The sequence below is a fragment of the Panthera uncia genome (genome assembly GCF_023721935.1).
Source record: "Panthera uncia isolate 11264 chromosome A3 unlocalized genomic scaffold, Puncia_PCG_1.0 HiC_scaffold_11, whole genome shotgun sequence".
In the NCBI taxonomy this organism is placed as follows: domain Eukaryota; kingdom Metazoa; phylum Chordata; class Mammalia; order Carnivora; family Felidae; genus Panthera; species Panthera uncia.
In genome coordinates, this window is record NW_026057578.1 from 33,754,749 (window position 1) to 33,777,779 (window position 23,031).

At 37.8% G+C, this 23,031-nt stretch overlaps 1 protein-coding gene across 1 annotated transcript in view; it reads left to right on the plus strand.

Annotated features, from left to right (window-relative positions):
- Positions 1-23,031, plus strand: part of PLCB1 (phospholipase C beta 1) — a 400,603-nt gene that overhangs the window by 246,463 nt on the left and 131,109 nt on the right. The window contains exons 5-9 of the mRNA XM_049649824.1: positions 7,925-8,004; positions 10,098-10,151; positions 11,274-11,349; positions 18,833-18,933; positions 20,357-20,523. Coding sequence (XP_049505781.1) covers positions 7,925-8,004; positions 10,098-10,151; positions 11,274-11,349; positions 18,833-18,933; positions 20,357-20,523 — 478 coding nt within the window. The remainder of the gene's footprint in view (positions 1-7,924; positions 8,005-10,097; positions 10,152-11,273; positions 11,350-18,832; positions 18,934-20,356; positions 20,524-23,031) is intronic.

The following is a 23,031-nucleotide window of genomic DNA, read 5'->3' on the forward strand; positions in this document are numbered from 1 at the left end:
CTGAAGTCGGACGCTTAACCAACTGAGCCACCCAGGCGCCCCCCTCTTTGCTTTTAATGAAAGCCTTTGTAACCCATAGACCATCTTTTGCCGTGAAAAGATTCTTTACTGTACCATTAAGACAAATGCTCAGTGATATGAATTCTGATGCATGCCAGTAAGTGAGAGAAATGTGCTCAGCCAGGCAATGCAACTCTGAATGAGCTGCACAATGTCCCTTCTTACTTAAATCCCAAACCGTTACCTGCCTCTGAACAGAGGTAATGGGAATGATACTGTTATCAGTGATGGCAGTAGGGGGGTTGCCAAAAAATGAAAACTAGGTGGACAGCTATTTAAAATTGTTAGGACCTTCATATATCTCACAAATAAAATATATCTTATGTAAAGTATTATTTATTCCAGAAACCTTTTAAAACTTGATTAAATACAATAGATGGAGAGATTGAGGCATCCGAATGAGGCCCTTTGGAAGTACTTGCTTTTAGATTATTATCATTTGTCAGTCCTTTTACTTTATTAGGGTAACCATTGACTCATAACTTTTATGTGTATTCAGTATTCCTTTTAGAATATTTTTCTTTCCCAAAGAACTCACTGCATGAAGACATGCTTCAGAGGGCGAAGGTTACAGTCTGCCTTTTCTGTGTGACTCCAGCTGCTTGGTATCAGGTCACAGCCATGGCCTGGGTGGATGCCTTGCATGCCATGATGCCCTGAGTGCCATTTACAACACGCAGTCACTGTGTGGCACTTTGTTTCTCTCAATAGGGCTGATAGTGACCACTGGCCTGTGCTTGAGCTCAAACCACAAACAAATCTCTCCCCTTTTTAAAGACAATGAACACAAATACTCTAAAAGAAAGATGGGTTAAGAATGTTAACAGGGGGGCACTTGGGTGGCTCAGTCGGTTGTATCCAACTTTTGATTTCAGCTCAGGTCAGGATCTCATGGTTCATGAGACTGAGCCCCACATCAGGCTTTGCACTACAGCGCTGAGCTTCCTTGGGATTCTCTCCCTCAAAATAAATAAATAAACTTTAAAAACAAGAATGTTAACAGGAAATTTGCAGAAACGAAAAAGTAGAACAGCCCCAACACATATAAAATGATCCTCCACTATCCTGGTAAATCAGGGGTGTTTATTAAGACCATGCAAGATCCCACATTGCATCCATCAGATTTGTGAACATTTTCTGAAAGCCTAATAATAGCAGGTGTTTTTGAGCATTTGGTAAAATGCAAGCTCCCCTACACTGCCAATGGGAACATTGTGTCCTTATCATTTTGGTGAGCAAGTATCAGCATCTGGTACTGATGAAGATCCATGGATTCTAGGAATTCATGATATTGAATATATTCAATATTCTGTATTGATAGAGAATCTCCCAGATGTGGCTTAAAGCAATAAGAAATAGGTTTGTACAAACAAGACTTTCTGAACGAAAAAACTGTAAATGTTCATCAATAAAAAAACGGATTAATAAATTATACATCCCTATAGTGGAATAGTATCGTAGGTAAAATTAGTAACTAGACCCACATGCAGAAGCAAGGATACATTTAAAGATATAATATTGGTTGCAAATAGTCCCTGGCCAAAGATGCATAAAGTATGATATGATTTATGTAATATTTTAAATATACAAGGGTCCATACCAGGGACCAGCAAACTATTTTTTGTATAGGGCCAGATAGTAAATAATTTGCCCTTTTCAAACTCTCTTACAACTACTGATTTCTGCTATTGTAGCCTGAAAACAGCCATTGACAATAAGTATATGCACAAGCATGGCTGTATTCCAATAAAACTTTATTTACAAAACCAGGTGACAGGCTGGCTTTAGCCCTCAGTCCTCAGTTTGCTGAATCCTAATTTATCCCCCATGAAAATAGGTGTGGTATTGACATCCAGATATCAATATAGAATCTGGTCCTGGAGAAAGGGAGAAGAATGAAACTAGAGAGAAGCACAGCGTGGAATTAATCTGTACTGCAAAATTTTAAGGATATATTTTTCAAAAAGTACTGAAGTAAATATGGCACAGTGTTAACATTTGTTACATTTTGATCTGTGTTACTTAAACTATTCTCTGTATTTTTATGTGTAAGAAAAATACATAATACTGAAAAAGAAGATTAGAACAAATACATTAAAGTTTTAAAGATAGCATAACTCAGAACCTTGGGAGGAGAAACATCTCCAAGAATTCTATTTCTTCCAGAACACTCTGTCTTTGCCTGTATATCCCTTGCAGCAAAAGTTAGGCCAAGAAGTTGAGTGTGAATGCCAAAGGGAGAAATTTCTCTCTGTTCTCAGAACTAGTCATTATGGGGCGCCTGGATGGCGCAGTCGGTTAAGCGTCCGACTTCAGCCAGGTCACGATCTCGCGGTCCGTGAGTTCGAGCCCCGCGTCAGGCTCTGGGCTGATGGCTCGGAGCCTGGAGCCTGTTTCCGATTCTGTGTCTCCCTCTCTCTCTGCCCCTCCCCCGTTCATACTCTGTCTCTCTCTGTCCCAAAAATAAATAAAAAACGTTGAAAAAAAAATTTAAAAAAGAACTAGTCATTATGGTTGAATTGCTTCATGAGTGGCATTTGCATCTAGGGCAAGGGTCGAGCATTTGTGATTGGATCTCTCCTTACATTGGTTAAAGTAAGTGTGAGTAGAATTTGTGACCCACTTCTATCAAAATTCCAAGACTTTAGACCTGTACTCTGTGACTGGGCTCACCCCTGTCTCCATCTTATCATTTCTCCTCTAATTTCATCATTATAGCATGTCGATAAGGCATTTACTTCATAAACTCCATAGGTTGCTTCATCATCATAGTACAGCAGTAAGGTATACAGATTCCAGGGCCAAATGTCCTGGGTTCAAATCTCAGGGGTGCCTATAATGAGCTGTGTGACCTTATGCCAATTATTGATCACCTTAGCTTTCTCATTTATACAAATGGGGTGGTAGTAACAGAATTTATCTCCTACAGTGCTTGTGAGGATTCAGTGAGCTAATTATTTGCCAAATGCCTAGACTAGCCCCTGGTAAATGCTGAGTCACTGTTTTATATGGAATACATTTAAGTGGATTTACTTGTCTTTTTCATCTTGTTTAACTGTATCAGCCACCTTAAAATTTTCTAGAACAAAATGACAGAGAGCACAATATCTGAGAGTACAGGGTTTGGAGCCCAAGAAACTAGTGATCTAATCCCAAACTGTGACTTTTATTAGCCCTGAGAATGTAATTCACAAGTGCTTTGTAACTTTGAATCCTCCTCTGTAAAATGAGGCTAGTAACAGTACCTACCTCCTAGAGAATTGTTGTGAGAACTAATGACAGTATTATTGCAAGGGACCTAGGTTAGTGCATAGTAAACACTCAAACAGTACTTTTAAGAGTAATGGACAATTGTGAAACAATTGTTGGCAGCATTAAGCAAACACCTAAATCCTGTGCCAAGAATGGCAGAACTGAAATGCCTTTAGAAATGCACGTGCCTTAACTTTGTGACCCGGTAGGGAAACTTTGTATCCATAATGGTGTCAAGACTGGCGCTTACAGTAAGTGCACCAGAACCTCTGGCAGGGGTGGGGTGTGGAGGGGGAGATGGTGAGGGAATTTCAGAAACAGTCTTGCATATGTTAAGACACAAACAGTTGCATTTAAACTCCAGATGAAATTCCATGGAAGTTGACCTTCAGATCAACTAGTTCAGATCTCTATCTAGTTCAGGTCTCTGTTGTCCCCTTCATGGGAAAAGATTGATCATAGGACAGAAAACATCATTTAAGAAGCTTCAGGGTTGAAACAGCAGAAGTTGGGCCAAGCTTAGTGGCAATCATCAGAACCTTGTCTATGAAAGTGGAAAAACAAACCCTCCAGATTAAAATTAGAAGCTGTCCTTCCAGTGCCAAACTCACCAGGGCCCAGTGTTGAATTTATGAGAACACTGCCAGGGTGGGATCAGTCTATCCTGCAGCAAAGCATATGCCGTATCTCAGGAAGAGCCAAGGCTGCTTTCAGCGACTCTGGCCATGTCTTTTTAGGCAGGCTGTTCTTAGCGCAGCTGTGACATCTCTTTGGTTATTCTAAAACAAATAACCAAAATAATTTCTTTATTTGCTTGGGGAGCAAGTAGACAAAGATTAGAATAATGTTTCCTAAACCAGGTCCTGGCACACATTACTACTCAAAATACTCTTCTTGGCCTAGCAGTATGCTCAAACAAACATCAGTATGCCTAAAAAATACAAGGCTTTCTCGAAAAATATGTGGATTCTGAGTCTGAAGATCTGGTGTGGAGCTTAAAGTCCTTCATTTCTACCAAACTTTCCCTCAGTGCTGCAAGTCTACTCTAGAACCTTGCTACCCATAGCATGGATCAGTATAGACTTCACTTGGGATGTGCATTCTCTGTCTCCTACCCAGACTTCCTGAATTAGCATCTGCATTTCAGCAAGACCCTCAGAGATTTCTATGTACATGCAAGTTTCAGAAGCACTGAACATATGGGAATCAATTCCCTCAAGGCATTGGTTGCACATCCTCTACACAATGTAGCTACTTCTGGTACCCAAAAGTTCTGAAATATGTTATCCTGCCATAGCCGACTCTAGCAGTGCTCTGCCCATATCCTTTCCAATCCTTTTCCATCTTCACACACAATACCTTGATGGCTTTCACTTCCAGCAGCCAGCACCCTTGCCTCTGTTGGCTGTTCCTTCTGAATGCTGGAATCCCCTTTGTGTACTATCAAGAAAAGCAGAAGTACCTGGGGATTTCCATCACTTCCAGCAGCCCTTAACCAAGAGTAACAGGCACAGGGACTGCCACATTCCAGCTCTATGCTCTTCAACAAAACTCAACTTTGATGTGTGGTCTACATCAGGATGAAGAAGGCCAAAGTTCCCATGTGCCTGAGTTTGTTTGGTGTCACACCCTTCTACCTTCTTACCTTCTCAGTCCTGCTCAGTCCACTATAAATTTGCCATGGAACGCTTTATAATAAACCCATTCCTCGTCAATCCTTGGCTCAGGGTCTGCTTCCGGGGAATCCAAAGTAAGATACGTGCTGTTTTAGCTCAGGATGATAGAGACAGAAACCAGTACCCAGGCAAGAGTTGGGATATTTCTAAAGTTCCCTTGGTCACTGCTTTAGTCCCTGAATCTTTGGTCTAGCCTGGGTCAGATTTTTTGAATATCTCAGAGAGCTGCAGGAAGCCAATGAATTCTAGGAATTCCACACGTAGAAATTTAGATGTTCACGTTCTGACAATGTGATGAAAATAAATTGTGCTTTACTTTCTGAATTAGCTAACCGTGGCTGTGTAGTGAGGGTGGTGATGATGCTGTCCTTTGGCTGGCTTTATAAAAGACCCATTATAAAAAGCTAAGCATCTAGAAGATGGGCACTGACCAAAGGCCACAGCCACAGCCACAGCCACCCACTACCTGTGGCTAGTGAATACTTGGAAGGTTGTCAATGTAAATTGAGATGGGCTATCAGTGTAAAACCAATACCTCACTTCAAAGACTAAGTACACAAAAAGAGTGCAAGGGGCACCTGGGAAGCTCAGTCAGTTAAGCATCTGACTCTTGATTTCAGCTCAGGTCATGATCTCAATGTCATAAGATCAAACCCCATGTCAGGGTCCACACTGAGCTTGGAGCCTGCTTGGGATTCTCCTTCTCCCTCTCTCTCTGCCCCTCCATTGCTCACACTTTCTCTGTCTCTCTCAAAATAAAGAAATAAACACTTTTTTTAAAAAAGAATATAAAATAGCTACATTTTGATCTAGCTATGTTGATCTAGACATGTTGATTACATGATTAATATTTTTGAAATATTAGTTAAAATAAAATATACTACTAAAATTAGCTTGAGGTGCCTGGGTGGCTCAATTAAGCATTCAACTTTGGCTCAGATCATGATCTCACAGTCATGGGTTCAAGCCCCACACTGGGCTTTGTGCTGACAGCTCAGAGCCTGGAGCCTACTTCGGATTTTGTGTCTCCCTCTCTGTCTGCTCCTTCCCTATTCCCACTCTGTCTCTCTCTCTCAAAAATAAATAAACATTAAAAATATTTATTTAAAATTAGCTTCACCTGTTTGTTTCTAACTTTATTAATGTGGCAAATAGAAAAATTTAAATTACATACATAACTGATGTTGTATTTCTATTGGGCTGGCTATAATAGAGATCTTTCAACCTAAAAGGTCAGACCCAGTTAAGTTTCCCCAATTCTTCATAATGCCTTCACTGTACCTATTTCTGGTATGGAATTGGCCCCCAGTAAACATATGATATGGTACATTGACCTCAATTACAGATACTTTCACTGATGCGTAAAGTTGCCATGGAGGTAGAAATGTCTAAAGTCTGACCTTAGCTCAGAAAATATTATACAAGAAGCATATTGTAAAAACCAGGGCCAGTAGGTAATTACTCTTAGTTTAAAATGATCAAATTTGAGGAAATTTATTTTAAAGCTATTAAAGAGTTATTCCAGTGCTTATTTGCTTATACATGAAGTTTCATGGTCAGCTATTTTGCTTCCCTCACAGTTACTCTGGGTCACATCTTCCAAGTCTTCCACCAATAGTGTATAGAGTTCAAGGCTTCCAAAATTACCTCCTAAACTGGGATAGCTTCCTAGCTGAGTTCCTTCTTTTTGGTTTCTCAGCCTCAACTCCATTCTCCACATGGCCAAGAAAGAGATAATCCCCCTAAGGCACAATCCAGCCTCAGCTCTCCTCCTCTCTCACCCTAAAAAAGGCCTTCAGTGCTATGGAATTTCTTGCTAGATTCTCTCTGGATACCTCAACAGACATTAAATGCTCTCCATACTCTGCCCCAACTTTCCTTTTTTTCACTGCAACTACCCTTATTTTTTGCAATTCCTATGAGACTACTCACCATTCTCTCTAAGTCTTACCTCTGATTCTTCTCCCAGACAGTTTTCTTTTTACTTAGAATTCCTTCTTCCTTCTTCCTTCTTCACCACTCTATACCCCAAGTCCTATCTAAAATGTTACTGTATTACATGATGGTATATTATCAATACCTTAAGTCAGAAGGCAAAATACGGAAGACCAACAAAACAAAGTAGAAATAAACTAGATGGAAAAGCTGTTGAACTAAAAAAACATGGATTCTTAGCTCTCATGTCCTCTTCTCTTAAAGAATTGGGGGGGGGGGGTAGAGTGGAGGCACAATGTTAATTCTGTGTTCAAAATTATCACCCAGAATGGAACTTCCAACTTTTTTTGTAGATTTACTCTTTTCTGTTTTCTTGGAAGCCAAGTGAGAACACTGGTGAGCAGTGTGAGGTAGGGATTCGATTAGGGGAGTTGTGAGAGGCTGCTAGAATTGCTGGGGAGACAGAGTATGGTATACAGTATGACTTTGTGACTGCAACTGATTTTAAGAACTTGTAGAACTATAACATTTTAAAGTTCCCTGGTATAGCTGCTTTGGCTTAAGTAGCAAATTAGGAAGATTACATTTGCAGGTGCGTTGAAAATATATTTGACTCTATCTTAAACTCTTCGGTAACTCTTTCTCTCTTTACAATGCTAGGAAACTAGTAAAAAGTACTTGGTTACTGAAAGGCAACATACCAGTTTTCTATCAGTAAGGATTTTTAAAAGCAGACAAAATTTTGTTGATGTGATAAAAACATTTCCTTCAAAAGGAGCAGTTACTCAGGGATTTAAATTTAATTATGTCATTTTTATAAAAAAGAAAGAAAGAGAGAGAAAAGACAAGTAAAGGAAAGAAAAGAAAAGAAAAAAGAAAAGGAAAAAGTCCCTAAGGCATACAGATTGAACTAATTTGTCTTCCTGGTAGCCTAGCTAAAAACATGTGTCTAGAGGCTGTACAGTATGCAAGCTAATGCAAGTGTGATTTACATCTTTCAGGAATGGACAAATGAGGTTTTCAGTTTGGCAACAAACCTGCTGGCCCAAAACATGTCCAGAGACGCATTTCTGGAAAAAGCGTAAGTAACCCTAATTTTATTGCTAAGGGTGTTGCTTCTTCTGAGTCAGTTTCCTTTCTCCTTTGTGAGTTTTTTGTTTATACTGCACTGGCTTCTTACATTGATAAACATAAACTTCCCTTTGGGATTTGTTAGAGAACTGATACCTCCAGTGTTTAGAATTGGTAAACTTCCAAGAAAGATTGCTCTTTCCTCCAAGCTGCACATCCGTGTTAGGCTGAGCTCTCCTGAATGTCAATGCCTTTGACACACAATAAGGAGACACGTCCAAATCCTGGCAGGTGTGCTCAGAACCAAAAATTATTAATTTCAGAGGGTCCTCTGCTTCTACATACATATGCCTGTGTCGTATCAATTATTTATCTGAAGAAGGAAAAGAACAACATACAGTACTCGTTTCTCTAAAGTCTTAGATCTCTGATAGATTCTATAATAACTTCCCTGCCTACTTAAGTCATAAACTGATGTCCTGATTCCTGCCCACAGATCCCAGAAAGTGTTAGTAAGAAAGGAGAAAGAGAAAAGACGCAGAGGAAGGCACAGAATGAAAAGGAGGAGGAAAGACAAGCAAAACAAGATTACTCAATCACCCTGGAATTACACAGTCTTTCTAAAAATAATTTGACCAAGGAAAATAATGATTTTTGCCAGATGAGCAGCAAGGAAAATTTGTTGTGTTCACTTTGGAGGCTATGGATGTCCAGGGGGTTGGAAAGCCTTGAAATCAAAACCACAAGCAGAAACATTACTAGGTGGTCCTCTGTTTACTTATTAACTTTCTCTTTTTCCTGTTCTTCTGTAAGACATACCCACCATTCCAGACCTAAGACTCCAGCCTACATTTCTTTCTTACTCTTCTATGAATTGCTTTTACTGTTAATACTGCACAGGTCATTACTTAAATGCTTTTTCATGTGATCATCTCCTCTCTAGTTTGTCACCTTGATGACCTTTCTAATGCCTCTCCCTACCCGCTGCCTTTCTTCTCTCTTTTTACTGTCTTTGAGTTTATCGCCCTTCATCTATGAGAACTTTCTAGAACATCTCATGTGCCAGGTAGAGTTAGTGGAAGAGGACACAGATAAAGAAGACATTGTATCTGAAACATAGCATGATATATATATAGATATATATATATATATATCTATATATATAGATATATATAGCTAGTAAAATATCTAATTGGCTAATCATTATCTATTTCGGATATCCCTTTCAAACAAGTTTATTCCTATGAATAGCTGCTATGGGCATTCTAGAACATGCCTTTTGATGAACATGTTATAACCATTTCTGTTGCATATATATCTAGATATGGGATTGATGGGTCATAGCATGTGCAGTTTCCTAAAGTGGTAATCCCAATCCACACACCCATGAGCAGCAGTCAAAATTTCTGTTGCTCTCTCTCTATCCATATGTCCATAAGCAGTTGAAGAGATAAATACAGTAGTTGTATTGACACAATGGAATACTTTGCAACAATGAGAGTGAATGATCTACAACTATAAGCAAAAAATAAGGATGGATCTCAAAAATATGAGAAGCCAGGGGCGCCTGGGTGGCTCAGTCGGTTAAGCATCCGACTTCAGCTCAGGTCATGATCTCATGGTCTGTGGGTTCGAGCCCCGCGTCGGGCTCTGTGCTGACAGCTCAGAGCCTGGAGCCCGTTTCAGATTCTGTGTCTCCCTCTCTCTCTGCCCCTCCCCTGTTCATGCTCTGTCTCTCTCTGTCTCAAAAATAAATAAACGTTAAAAAAAATTTTTTTTAAAATATGAGAAGCCAGACACAAAAGAATGTTATTCCATTTATATAAAGTGCAAAACAGGCTAAAATGAAATCTATGTTGTTTAAAGTCACAATAATGGTTCCATTTTGGGGACTGGGCTCTGGAGGGGGGCACTAGAGGAGCTTCTGGGATGTTGCTAAGGTGATCACGTTCTAGTTCTTGATCTGGGTACTGATTGCAGAGACCTAAACAGTTTGTAAGATTCAATAAACTGTACATAGGCATCAGCCCTTTTCTATGTATTTTATTCCTTAATAGAAAACATTTTAAAGATTAAACACTTGTTTTTCTGCTTCTCCAACAGCTATACGAAGCTTAAGCTGCAAGTCACTCCAGAAGGGCGCATTCCTCTCAAAAAGTAAGCTTCGGGGGCCCTTCCCAGTGTTCATGTGCTTTTCTCAAAGATTTGACTCCATGCCATGGCTCTGTTTCGTTTATCCACTGGCCCAATGGGAGCCTGAAAATGCATGGTAACCTTGTTCTCCCTCATGCTCCATGTTCATGTCAATGCAGCTAGTTTCCTCATAGGGATTTTCCTGTGGCATCATTTTCAAGAAACAACAAAGCAGGAAGTGGGTAGAAAGGGTGGGAAACCTTACTGCTAAACCCAAAAGGCCATCTGAGATTCAGATCTATTCTAGGAATAGAAATTGGGCAACTCCAATGCCTCTTTCTACCAAGATGACGCTAGCCTTGAAGGAGGAGCTGCAAACTCAAATGTCAACAGAAACCAGGCAGGGAACTTACATGATGATGCAGGCCAGGAGTGGGAAGAACTAGAGTAAAACTTATCTAGAGGAGACAATGACAGCTCACCTCTACCATATTCCTTGTGGGACCAGTGGGCTCTGGATGCTAGATTTTGTCATGTTTAAATAGAACCCATAAATTCAAATTATTGAATAAAATCTAGTTTTAATGCAGTACTTAAATATTATTTTGTTAATAAATTGACCTCTCTTTTATTTAAGTATAGCTGATGTACATAAATTTTATTTTTTAAAACCAAATTACTGACCAAAGGAAATACGTCCTTAGTCTTTAACCTTTGACTTACTGGTAGGCTCTTATTCATAACAATGTGAAATTATTATTATTATTATTATTATTATTAAGAGTAATTCATTATCTACTAATAATATTAATAACCTACACCTTTAGAGCAATAGGTAGCAGCAAAAGAGAAAGAGTTATCAAGGATTTATTTAAGTACTTAATATTAGAGGCTACTTAGTGCCATGGTTTTTCATTGGGTCATCACCTTTGCCTCAAAAGGTTGATTTTAAATTAGATGTTGTGATTTTGAAAAGCACATACATAGATCTTTTTTAGAACATATACGCAGATGCATGAAGCAATGGATATATTTTAATTCTTTAAAGATGAATGATGAGGAGGTTTGATTCAATGGGATATTTCTAATGGGTGTCATCGGTAAGTGTGTGGTCCATATCTCATGTGTTGTGACTTCACTTCACAGCATATACCGCTTGTTCTCAGCAGACCGGAAGCGAGTTGAAACTGCTTTAGAGGCTTGTAGTCTTCCATCTTCAAGGGTGAGCATGTTGCTTTTCTGGAATTAGTAGTATTAAACAGCTGTAATAATCATACTGAAATATAGCTTGCCCTCATATTACCCAAACATTTTTTAAGAAGTCCTTAGGACTTAATATTAATATTTACAATATATGGGGCCACTGTAATTATATTTTCTTTCATTCCCATAAACCCAATATTTTATCTACAAAGATCTTTGTTCTTTGTAAATAGTCATTTTTTAGAAACATCTAATATAAAAAGATATGGGCCAAAAAGTATTATTGTTAAGAATTTAAACTTCTCATATTAACAAGTCCTTTGTTGATGTCCATTGAGACGTTAGCTAATCAGTATAGATTGTGGTTAGGAAGATATTTAAAATATCGATCCATCTTATTCTAACCATTTAAAATGTCTAGTTTTAAGACTTGTAGGTTAATAAGAAATTAACATGAGAGTACATGTTTATAAATAAATATATTTACATTCTCTGCTGGGCTGTGCTCACACAGTTTTTGCGTGGAGGGGTGCAGAATGAATCTGGAGACTGCCTACTTTGCTCATAAGGTGGTAAGATAGAGGAGAGAAGAGTCCCAACACATTCAAGGCACTCAATGTATGTTGCCCACCTAAAATAATTTGCCTTCATTTCAGTGCAGTCCTATATAACTGGCTCTAAAATGATTTGTTACCATTATTTCTGGGAGAGCAGTCTATTATATAAAATCTTTTTCTCAGGCTATATGCAGAACTTGCCTTTCTATTGCAAATTATTTTTATCCTAGTATCTAAGCAACAAGTAAGCTCTTTCCCAAGGATAACACTTAAACTATAGGAAGAACCTTCTAGCCTCTTGAAACACTCTGGAAATGTTCAGTTTGCACTGAATGAAGTTGAGAAACCATTCCTAAACTTGTTAGGTTATGAAAAAGTATTGAGTGCTATTATTAAATGTAACAGCCCATTCTTATTGTCAATACTTTTTAGGAAAATGCAGTTCATTAAGAACTTCAACAGGTAACAGAAAGAAAAAGAAGAGTGCTCCCCCACTCTGAGTTTCCTGCTATAGGTGGAAAAAGTGGGTGATGCTACAAACCTGGACAGAGCCATGGAAAGGCTCCCCCAAACATGCTAACCTTACCTTGAATATGTAAACTGAAATGATCGAATTTGCTCATTGTTGCTCTTTCCTAGATGCTTTGGGGTAGGAAAGATGTGCCAGTTCAGGTCCCATCATTGCTCAACAAATATTTCTTGAGCTCTTATACCACCTGCCCTCAAGCCCTGAGAATGTGTTAGTGAACAAAACATAGTCCTAGGATCCAAGGACCATACAGTTTCCGGGGGTGCTCCTCAAACACGTGGATTGACATATATGTAAATGGGGGGGAGGCTGGGGGGTTGCTGTGAGCAAAAGGAATGGAGTGCTACCATTGTGAATAAGGGAGAATCATTCCAGAAAAAGGAAAAAGGAAAGGATATGTGCTAAAACCCTGAGGCTGGAACGAATTTACTGGTCTGAATAACAATGACAAAGACTTCTGCATTTAAGCACAAAAAAAAAAAAACAAAAAAAAACAAAAAAAACAAAAAAAAAAAAAAAAAAAAAAAAAAAAAAAAAAAAAAAAAAAAAAAACCTTGAAAGATGAATTTAGAAAACCATGAAAATTTGTTTTCCTCTGCAATTACTCCTGATTTTACCTTTACTGGATAACATCTTGTGAATATAATGCTCAAAAATTTTAACTTACTATAAGTCTAGCTAAAGGAAAGAAAGAATAGAAATTGAAGCTGAATAGAAAATCAAATCCATCAAGCAATTCTCTGTAAATTGCAATTTTCTAAACAATTGGATACTGAAAATTCAGTCAATAAATATAAATTGAGTTTTTACAATCCACTATGTCTACTATAGGATCATGCTTTCAGACCAATATCAGCTGGAGACATTTCAAAAAGAAAATGAGATTCAAATAAGAGTTTTGTTAAAAATGAAAAAAATATTTATATTTAGTAAATTAGATGTTATGACAATTTCCTGAAAACAAATTGGAGATTAAAAAAAAAACTATCAGCCTCTATAATGAAGTCTTAAAAGATCATTATTCATGGTATAGTAAAGTATACTTTACTTGGGGGACTTGTAGAATTAGAATGCTTTAAAAAGATCTAAAATCCAAAGACAGGTTAAGAGCTGGGAAATAAATGTTTCCATGAACTGATATATTTTAAAGCCTTGTAATTTCATATCTACAGAACAGTGATTCTAGAAAAAAAATACACTAATTAGCAAAACGATTCTGGATATACTGACAAGAGGTGTTTCAAACACCCCACAGAAGAAAAGGCTACATAAATGGTAGATAGGGCCGCATATCTGGGAGCCTCATTTCATAGCCAGTGGTTGTTCAGACTAGATTTAATTGTGTTCTGTAAATAGGTACTTTACCAGAAACACAGTGGATATCCTGTTGAGATTTTTTAAACATTATCTTTGTGCACATTGTTAGGAATAATTAATGCACTTGAAGTTGTATCCTGGCCAACTGGATCCACTGGAATAACACATTCCTTTAGAGGGTACTTCTTTAGAGACTACAGTTGCTTGCCAAAGTTACCTTAATTGTTAAAAAGTAGCACTGTATCTAAAAAGAGAGACAAAGCAATTACTGTCTTTCTATTAATAACCCAAACATATTTTCCAGGGAGACCTTTGAACACCTTTCCATATTCAGAAAATTACCACTTTACCCACAAACTTTTTGAGAACTCAAAGTGGTTTTCTTGAACCAAATTCCCTTTGACTGAAGACTTATTAACTTGAAAATAGTTCAGTAACATTTGGATTTGTATTATAGTCACTGCATAGCACTGTCACTTTTTTAAAACAATTTTTAATGTTTATTTTTGAGAGAGAGTGAGACAGAGTGCAAGTGGGGGAGGGGTAGAGAATGAGGGAGACACAGAATCCGAAGCAGGCTCCAGGCTCTGAGCTGTCAGCACAGAGCCCCACGCAGGGCTCAAGTTCACGAACCCCACGAAATCATGACCTGAGCCAAAGTCGGACGCTTAACCAACTGACCCACCCAGGTGCCCCTAGCACTGACACTGTAATGAACAAGATAGGAATAAATCAATGGATACTTGATCCCTGAACAACACAGGTTTAAGTCACACTGGTCCACTTACATGTGGATTTTTTTTTCAGTAAATACAGTACAGTACTATAAATGTATTTTCTCTTCCTTGTGATTTTCTTTGTAATATTTTCCTTTCTCTAGGCTATGTCATTATAAGAATACAGGATAGAATATATATAATACACAAAATCTGTGTTGATCGACTGCTAATGTTATCAGGAAGGCTCCCAGTCAACAGTAGGCTGTTGGTAAAATTTGCCAGGGAGTCAAATTTACACATGGATTTTTGACCATGTGATGGAGGGTCGGGACCCCAAGCTCCTGCATTGTTTAAGGATCAACTGTATTAGTTTTAAATAATAAAGTTGACTATAGTTATGAACTTACATATAATGCTAAGACAAACAGTAACTATTTTGGATTTAAAGAATACTATAAATATTACTGGAGAATACAATAAATAAAATGTAAAAATACTTCTCCCAGGATGACTGTAATGTGTTGTCTTTCTCTTATGACTTATACCCAGCCTATAAATAAAAAATATAATCATTTATGTAGCTGTGACTCTGTCTCAAAATTCTGTCTTAAAATTACACTAAGAATTTGGTTTATTATGAGTAATTTACTTGTGATTATTTCATGTACTGTATGGCCAACTCAACTTTTGCCTTATAACTTTAGAACAAAAATATTAAGAATAAATTGATGTGAACATTTAGTTTGCTGGATTACAGTGTGTCTTATGGAATCAAGTGACCTGGGTTCAAAGCCATAGCACCTACACACACACACACACACACACACACACACACTTGGGACCTTAGACAAGTTTTGTAACCTGCCATGTCCCTAATGTTTGTATCTGAAAAGGGTCACTAGCCATGCCAACCATATAGAGTTGACACGGGATCAAATGAAAACATACAAGTAAAGCTCTGTGTGCATGGGGGTGCCTGGGTGGCTCAGTTGGTTAAACATCTGACTTCGGCTTGGGTCATGATCTCCTGGTTTGTGAGTTCGAGCCCTACATCAGACTCTGTGCTGACAGCTCAGAGCCTGGAGCCTGCTTCAATCCTTTGTCTCCCTCTCTCTCTGCCCCTCCTCCACTTGCTCTCTCTCTCTCTCTCTCAAAAATAAATTTAAAAAATTTAAAAAAATTTTTAAGTTCTGTATGCGTGGCACACAGTAAGTGCTCAATATATATTAGTTCTTATTATCCTCTGAGTATTTTTTCACATGCATATGTATATGGTTTTTTTTTTCCTTTTCCTGTTTTTAATTTGGTATGTGAATATGTGATAACTATGTCTAAGGAATCTGGAAATGCAAATGCTACCAGTACTACTATTGAGGTTTTTTTTTTTTAATTTCCCTTTTGAGATTCTTTGGATACAAGCATGGAATTGAAGCAACTTCATTTTTAAAGTTTGCAATACTTTTCTGGAAAAAGTGGGCCTGATTCAGACTACATTACCCTTCTTAGTTTTCCTTCCAGAAATTTCTTTTTCTTTCTTTTTTTTTAAGGTGGCATGAGAAGGGGAGGGGCAGAGAGAGAGGGAGACACAGAATCTGAAGCAGGCTCCAGGCTCTGAGCTGTCCGCACAGACCCCCACGCAGGGCTCAAACTCACAAACTACAAGATCTTGACCTGAGCCGAAGTCAGGAGCTTAACTGACTGAGCCACCCAGATGCCCCTCCCTCCAGAAATTTCTTATAACAATAGCAAAGATAATCAGTGATGATCTGTTTTGTATTGGAAGCATGATGTGAAGGGCCAAGTCTTGGACTACAAGGCAGGAGACCTAAGGTCAGGTCCCATATCCTGGGTTCACCAGCAAACATTAATTAGGTGGCTATTAAATGCCTGGCAGTGTGCTTAGGACACAAAGGAGTTAAATAAGAGATAGTCACTCCACTCAAAAACTCAGTCTAGTAGAAAATCAAACATATAAAAAATATGGGGAAAACTGCATGATAGATGCTATAATGAAGATATATAAATGTGGATTGTGAAAACAAAAAAAGAATGCAGCATCTCTAGCTAGTGTGGTCCAGCAAGACTGCAGAAGAGTATTTGAATAGTGGGAATGATCTTTAGAATGTTAGGCCGAGAGCTTCCTCCTGCTCAGATAGGACAAAATGAATCTGTTACATCCGCTTTACCAAATTGTGAGATCCAGGAAAAGAAAATATGTGAATGAGATTTGTGAATTTCAGCCCTGTTTAAGATGTAAGGAAGTAAGACTTGTCCATAGCTTTTCCAAAAATAACTCCCCTATATTCTTTCAGTTTAGCTTTCATAGATGCTCATTTTAACTCATGTTTCCAAATTATTTCTTCTCCCATTTTCCTATACTGACACCAAAGACTTTAGGATATCCTCATCAGTCAAGTTGGGCAAAGAAAAATGAGACAAAGAAAATCAGCTGTATTGAATGGGGTTTTTTTTTCCCTATGTGCTAACATCTAACTGGCAATGAAAATAATATTGTGTTTATTGAGATTATCTCATTAATATTTTCTCTTTAATAGAAAGTCCTAATTCATAGCTGGCAAATAAACAATGGTCAGAGTTTTAGGAAAGCATATTGTGTTCTGAAATTATGTGTATGGAATCTTATATAAATGACTTCAGTTGAATCTGATTATCCTACGGGAATTCTATTCTATCAACTTCCACCTTTCTCATAAATTACATTTATTTACTTAGTAAATATTTATTGTGCACTTACTATATGTTACACACTGCAATCACAGCAGTTAACAAACAACACACAGGTCCTAGCTTGTGTAGTTCTTCAGGTTAGAAAGAAATCGAACCATACAGCCGGGAGCACAATACAGTTAAAGAGTGTTGAAATATGACACCAGTGAAACATAATGGTAGCACAGAAGGGAAGACAAAACCCAGTCCAGGAGGAAGAGCTTTTAAACTAACGCAAGAAAGGAGAAAAAAAATAAGAGGTTTGGATCATTGCTGCTTAATGGACCTTGCTATGTGTAATGCTGTATGTGTTGTTTGGTTATATCAAAGTTCTGTTTTGCAAAACAGATTTTGTTCCTGCTCCATAAGTGGATTTACTAAAGGAAATATTATTTTATTCATTCATTCCACAAATATGAGACTCCTGCTGTCTGCCAAGTAGTGAGCTAAGGTCTCTTATCTGTTACCAAGCAGTGTACAATTTCAGACAACAATTTTAGGTATTTCAATAAAAGTACATTTCAAAACATATGCATATGGTAAAAGGAAGGGGTGTTTTTGGTTTAAGGGTTTGAAAATAAAAATAATTATACAAACACATAGCTGAAATAGGAAAGCAGCATGAAGAATGTCCTTCCTGTTAACAAAGGCTTGAATACATGCTTCCGGTTTCCATGGCAGCCTGACTAAACAGAAAAATAAGTCATAGAAATGACTTTTTATCTCAATGACTTGGTTCCCAAACAGTAGGACCAAGAAAAGTCTGTGATAAATAATGACTGGTGCTGTCCTACTTACAAAAACTGTTTTACAACTTATCAGATTACTTAAGCCAGAAGGAACATTGTTTGAAAAAAAAAAAAAAAGATACAAAATTGGAATTTATGTTTTCATTTTGAAAATGTCTGTCTTGGGGCACCTGGTGGCTCAGTTGGTTGACTGACTTCGGCTCAGGTCATGATCTCACAGTTCGTGGGTTTGAGCCCCACGTCAGGCTCTGTGCTGACAGCTCAGAGCCTGGAGCCTGCTTCAGATTCTGTGTTTCCCTCTCTCTCTGCTCCTCCCCCTCTCATGCTCTGTCTCTCTCTCTCCTTCAAAAATAAATTAAAAAAAAAAAAACCTTAAAAAAAAAAAAGAAAATGTCTGTCTCGAGTTTCTTTGCTCCTCAAAAAAAAGAATTCATTCAAACATCTGCTAAACAGCACATAAACAATGTGACTTCTCTTTATGCCACTGAACAGTTAAAAATGGTGAAAATGACCAATTTTATGATATGTATACTTCATGACAGTTTTTTAAAAAGATTAAAAGTAAAAAAGAAAAAAAATGCCTAAAAGGAAAATCTGCTAAACAGACCCTGTTTGTGCTAAGTCTAACTTACTTGTAAATGTACTTTAAAAATTACCTTAAAATCCCTGTAGAAGGAGAAAACTCTTAAGCTTAAATTATAATGAAAAAGCAACAGAAAGTTAGACTTTTGATACCTCAAAGCCAGTGTCCAAATGAACTCTACAGCTAACCTCATGATGTTTTCTGAATGTTCACCCTGACCTCCGAGAGAAACAGGAAGGAAAAGAGAGACAAGAAAACAGGGAGGGGGTAAGATAGAGAAAGAATAAGACATTCTACTGACCATGTTGCTTTATTTCCCAGAATGATTCAATACCTCAAGAAGATTTCACTCCAGAAGTGTACAGAGTTTTCCTGAACAACCTTTGCCCTCGACCTGAAATTGATAACATCTTTTCTGAATTGTAAGAGAACACGTTCTTTTAACCCACTTTTTCTCGGCTTGCAGAGGTGCTCGGGGTGGCTCGGGCAGGATTTTGAGCAATAGAGGGATATGGAAGAACTCTTTATGCACCGTGTACGATAACAGCTCTTGTGTGTAATTTGTTGGGAGACCACCAACATTTCTACCCCTCATGTGCAACCCCTGCTTCTAATGAGTGAAAGGTTGCTGTGATTTGTTGCTGGGCGTTCTTAGTTTACAAATCATCTGGGGCTCTGTTTGGTTTGAAGATTATGGCTAGAACACAGCATCTTGGCTCAGTGGAGGTATATCCATGGTGCAGGAAGAACTCTGACCTGGGAACCGGTCAGGTCACGTCTCTGAATCACATTAGTGAAATGAGAACTTTGGATTGCTAAGAACTGCCCCAGCTGAAAATCATTTGCTTCTATTTTAGAAAATTCATAGGCATTCCTTTAAAAAAAATAAATGAAAAAAATAAATAAAAGAAACAAACCAAAACACCAGGGCAAATGCAGAGCAGCAGCAATTCACCTTTCCTAGTATACTGAAATCTGCATGACAATAGAAAATCAATCCCAAATTGATTGACAAAATAAGGATTTTTTTTATGTGGAAGACAAGCGAACAGCGCTAAGAATGATGCAGGATATACTCACTTTGTGATGTTTATTGCCATTAACTGTTTATTGAACATCAGCAATATTTGCACCATTGAACTTGCTGTGGGTTTGTCAACAGGATTGAAAAGGGAGTTTGAATCGTACTATGTTGAAGATTTATAGACTTTTGCTGAAACAAAACTTTTGACAAGAAAAATGTACCCAGATTGTTTACCTTTTTTTTTTGTTAGTAATGAGTAATACATACATCTCTAAACAATTAAATGGGATATGGGAATTTGATGACTAAACCACACATTTAGCATCATAATAAAAAAAACCAAAACACCCATACCTCTATGTTCAGTTGAAAGTGGTGCATCCTTAAGCACAAGATGCAATGTTTTCCTTCTGTGAATTTTCTTATGAATCCAGTATGGTTCAAGGCCATTGTGATTTAGTGGCAGTGATTGCAAAACATACTTGCAATATGTTTTATTTTTTAAAAATTGCCTTAAAATCCCTTTAGAAGGAGAAAACTCTTAAGCTTAAATTATAATGAAAAAGCAACAGAATTTTCTTATGAATCCAGTATGGTTCAAGGCCATTGCGATTTAGTGGCAGTGATTGCAAAACATACTTGCATCCCATAGAATACAGCAATTGTGACAGAGCAGCACGTTTTTAGGGCAAGATAGGATTTTAAGATAGCTTGCTCTTTCCAGGTATGGCAGGGTTTTATTTCCCTGTAGCTAAATGCAAATATATGAATGAAACTCTGTAGACAAATTTTCTAATGTCTTGGTTTTTAATTGCTTTTAGTGGTGCCAAAAGCAAACCATACCTTACGGTTGATCAGATGATGGATTTTATCAACCTGAAGCAGCGAGATCCTCGGCTAAATGAAATACTTTACCCACCTTTAAAGCAAGAGCAAGTCCAAGTACTGATTGAGAAGTATGAGCCCAACGATAGCCTTGCCAAAAAAGGTCAGTCTGCCCTACACTGTAGGGAAGCTGGTTTCTAATTGTCAATGGGTCACCTTTTGTAGGTATCCACAACAAGGACTATTTAGGTCCCATGTTTATATGCCTGCTTTCCTTTCTGTCTTGAATCACTAGTGGTTCAATTAGAGATAGAATTTTTTAAAACTTCGGTGTCTGGTTATGTGTATGTGTACATAAAACATTTTCTTAAATGTCATTTGTTTTATCTTAAATTTACCTAGTGACTGAATGCATATTTCTTGAACAAGAAATCCCATATCTTTAAGTTTGTCTTTTTGGCTTTATTTCTAGAAGTTCTGTAAAACGACCCATAACTTTTCCTAAATCTTTAAAACTACAGAGACTCTTTAATCCATTAGACCCTTATCTTATTCTAATTTACCCTACTGATGAATTTTTCCACTTATAGAAATACAAAATTTGGCCTTTTATCTAAAAAACAAAAAAATCAGGGATGACTGGTGTCTCAGTCAGTTGAGCATCCAACTCTGGCTTAGGTCATGATCTCACAATCCGTGAGTTCGAGTCCCTCATCAGGCTCTGTGCTGACAGCTCAGAGCCTGGAGCCTGCTTTGGATTCTGTGTCTTCCCCTCTGTCTGTATCTCCCCCACTTGTACTCTGTCTTTCTCTCTCTCAAAAATAAATAAACATGAAAAAAATTTATTTTAATCAATGTTGATAGCAAAATTTATTAGTCTAATAATTGATTAGAAAGATAGTTCTACGTTGCCTGGAAGTTCTTAAGAAATTTATGTTTTTGACTCTGGAGAAATGAATTGACAAAATAAGTTTCTGACGATTTACTTGCTGGGAGTTTTCAGTTATATGTGGCATCACAGTCCCTGAATAGGCCCTTCGGCTTTCTCTTTACTACCAAGACCAATTCTCACCTGGACTGAAATATCTTCACCGAGAAAACTGGTGTGTTATTACTGATGTTATTGTGCATTGCCTAGATATTCCATAGAGAGGAAAATAAAGTACAATTAACCAACTATTAAGAAGAAATTAATTGCATATTAATATGCAGGCAGTTCATAAGTAACAGAAACAGCTCTAGCAAGCTTGAGTCATTAATAAGTATGGTTATCATAAAAATAGACTAAAAAGTCTTTTAACCTTTGTATTTATTCTGGAACTAGTCCTCGAAATGAAAATAAAATGCATGAATTAAGTATAAAAGTAAACTATTATCATTAATTTTATTCTGCATGTTACTAGTTGGGAACTTACAGATGAAATTTTTTTTGGGGGGGTTGGTTTTTGTTCATTTTCTTGGTCAAGCACTTTGCCTTTGTTGTTGTCATCATCCCTGTCACTGCCATGAAGGTAAGGTTGTTAATGGAAACTAGTGATCAACAGTGTGTGTCGGCATTGCCAGGCCCACCCCCCTGAACCCAGTTACTCCTGACACCCTTCAGTCCCCAGAGCCACAAAGATGGGATTTCTCCTTATCATTATGCAAAGAGTAACTCCTTGCAGATTTCTTCCCCGGGCAGCTTGACAGTTCCCTTCTGAAATCTGAACTTCACCGAAAATAACTAGCACAGTGTTATAACAAAGCCAACAAGACCTCTAAAAATGGTTAGCCTGTGACACAGAAGAAACAAATAGCTTTCGTGAAACCAGTGAGACACTTCAGAGACCAAACTTTGCCCCTCTCTCCACTGTTCACACCACACTGCAGATGGTCCGTGCCTCAGCCTGCATATGACACTTCCATCCATCACCCTCTGATGACCTGAAGGCAGTAAAAGACTCAAAGAGAAAAATTTGTGACAGATTATTGTAAAACTCTATAATCCTAGAAGAACTGATTTTGATTCTAATGGAAATTAAGATGATATATCTTAGCATTTGCAAGTTTATTTAGTGCTGTCTTATGGAAACACTAGCGATGAATTCCATAATCATGACAGCACATAGGGGCACCTGGGTGACTCAGTTGAGTATCTGACTCTTGATTTCAGCTCAGGTCATAATCCCAGGGTCATGGAATCAAGCCCCTCGTCAGGCTCCACACTGAACATGGAGCCTGCTTAGGATTCTCTCTCTCTCTGCCCCTCCTCTACTCACACGGGTGCTCTCTCTCTCTCTCAAAATGAAAAAATAAACATTAAGAAGACCTAAAAAACTGTTTAAAATAAATAAATAGATAGATAAGTAAGTAAAATAGCAATTTTGGTTTTTTCTACAACTTCCTTTGATATGGATTATAAGCCTCCATGTCAGCCCTGATGTGATTTTTTTAATCATCGATTTCATTTCTTTTTTTTTTTTTCCTTTCTTCTTTTTTTTAATTTACATCCAAGTTAGTTAGCATATAATGCAACAATGATTTCAGGAGTAGATCCCTTAATGCCCCTTACCCATTTAGCCCAGCCCGCCTCCCACACCCCCTTCAATAACTCTCTGTTCTCCATATTTAACATTTATTTATTTTTGAGACTGAGAGAGAGAGAGCATGAACAGGGGAGGGTCAGAGGAAG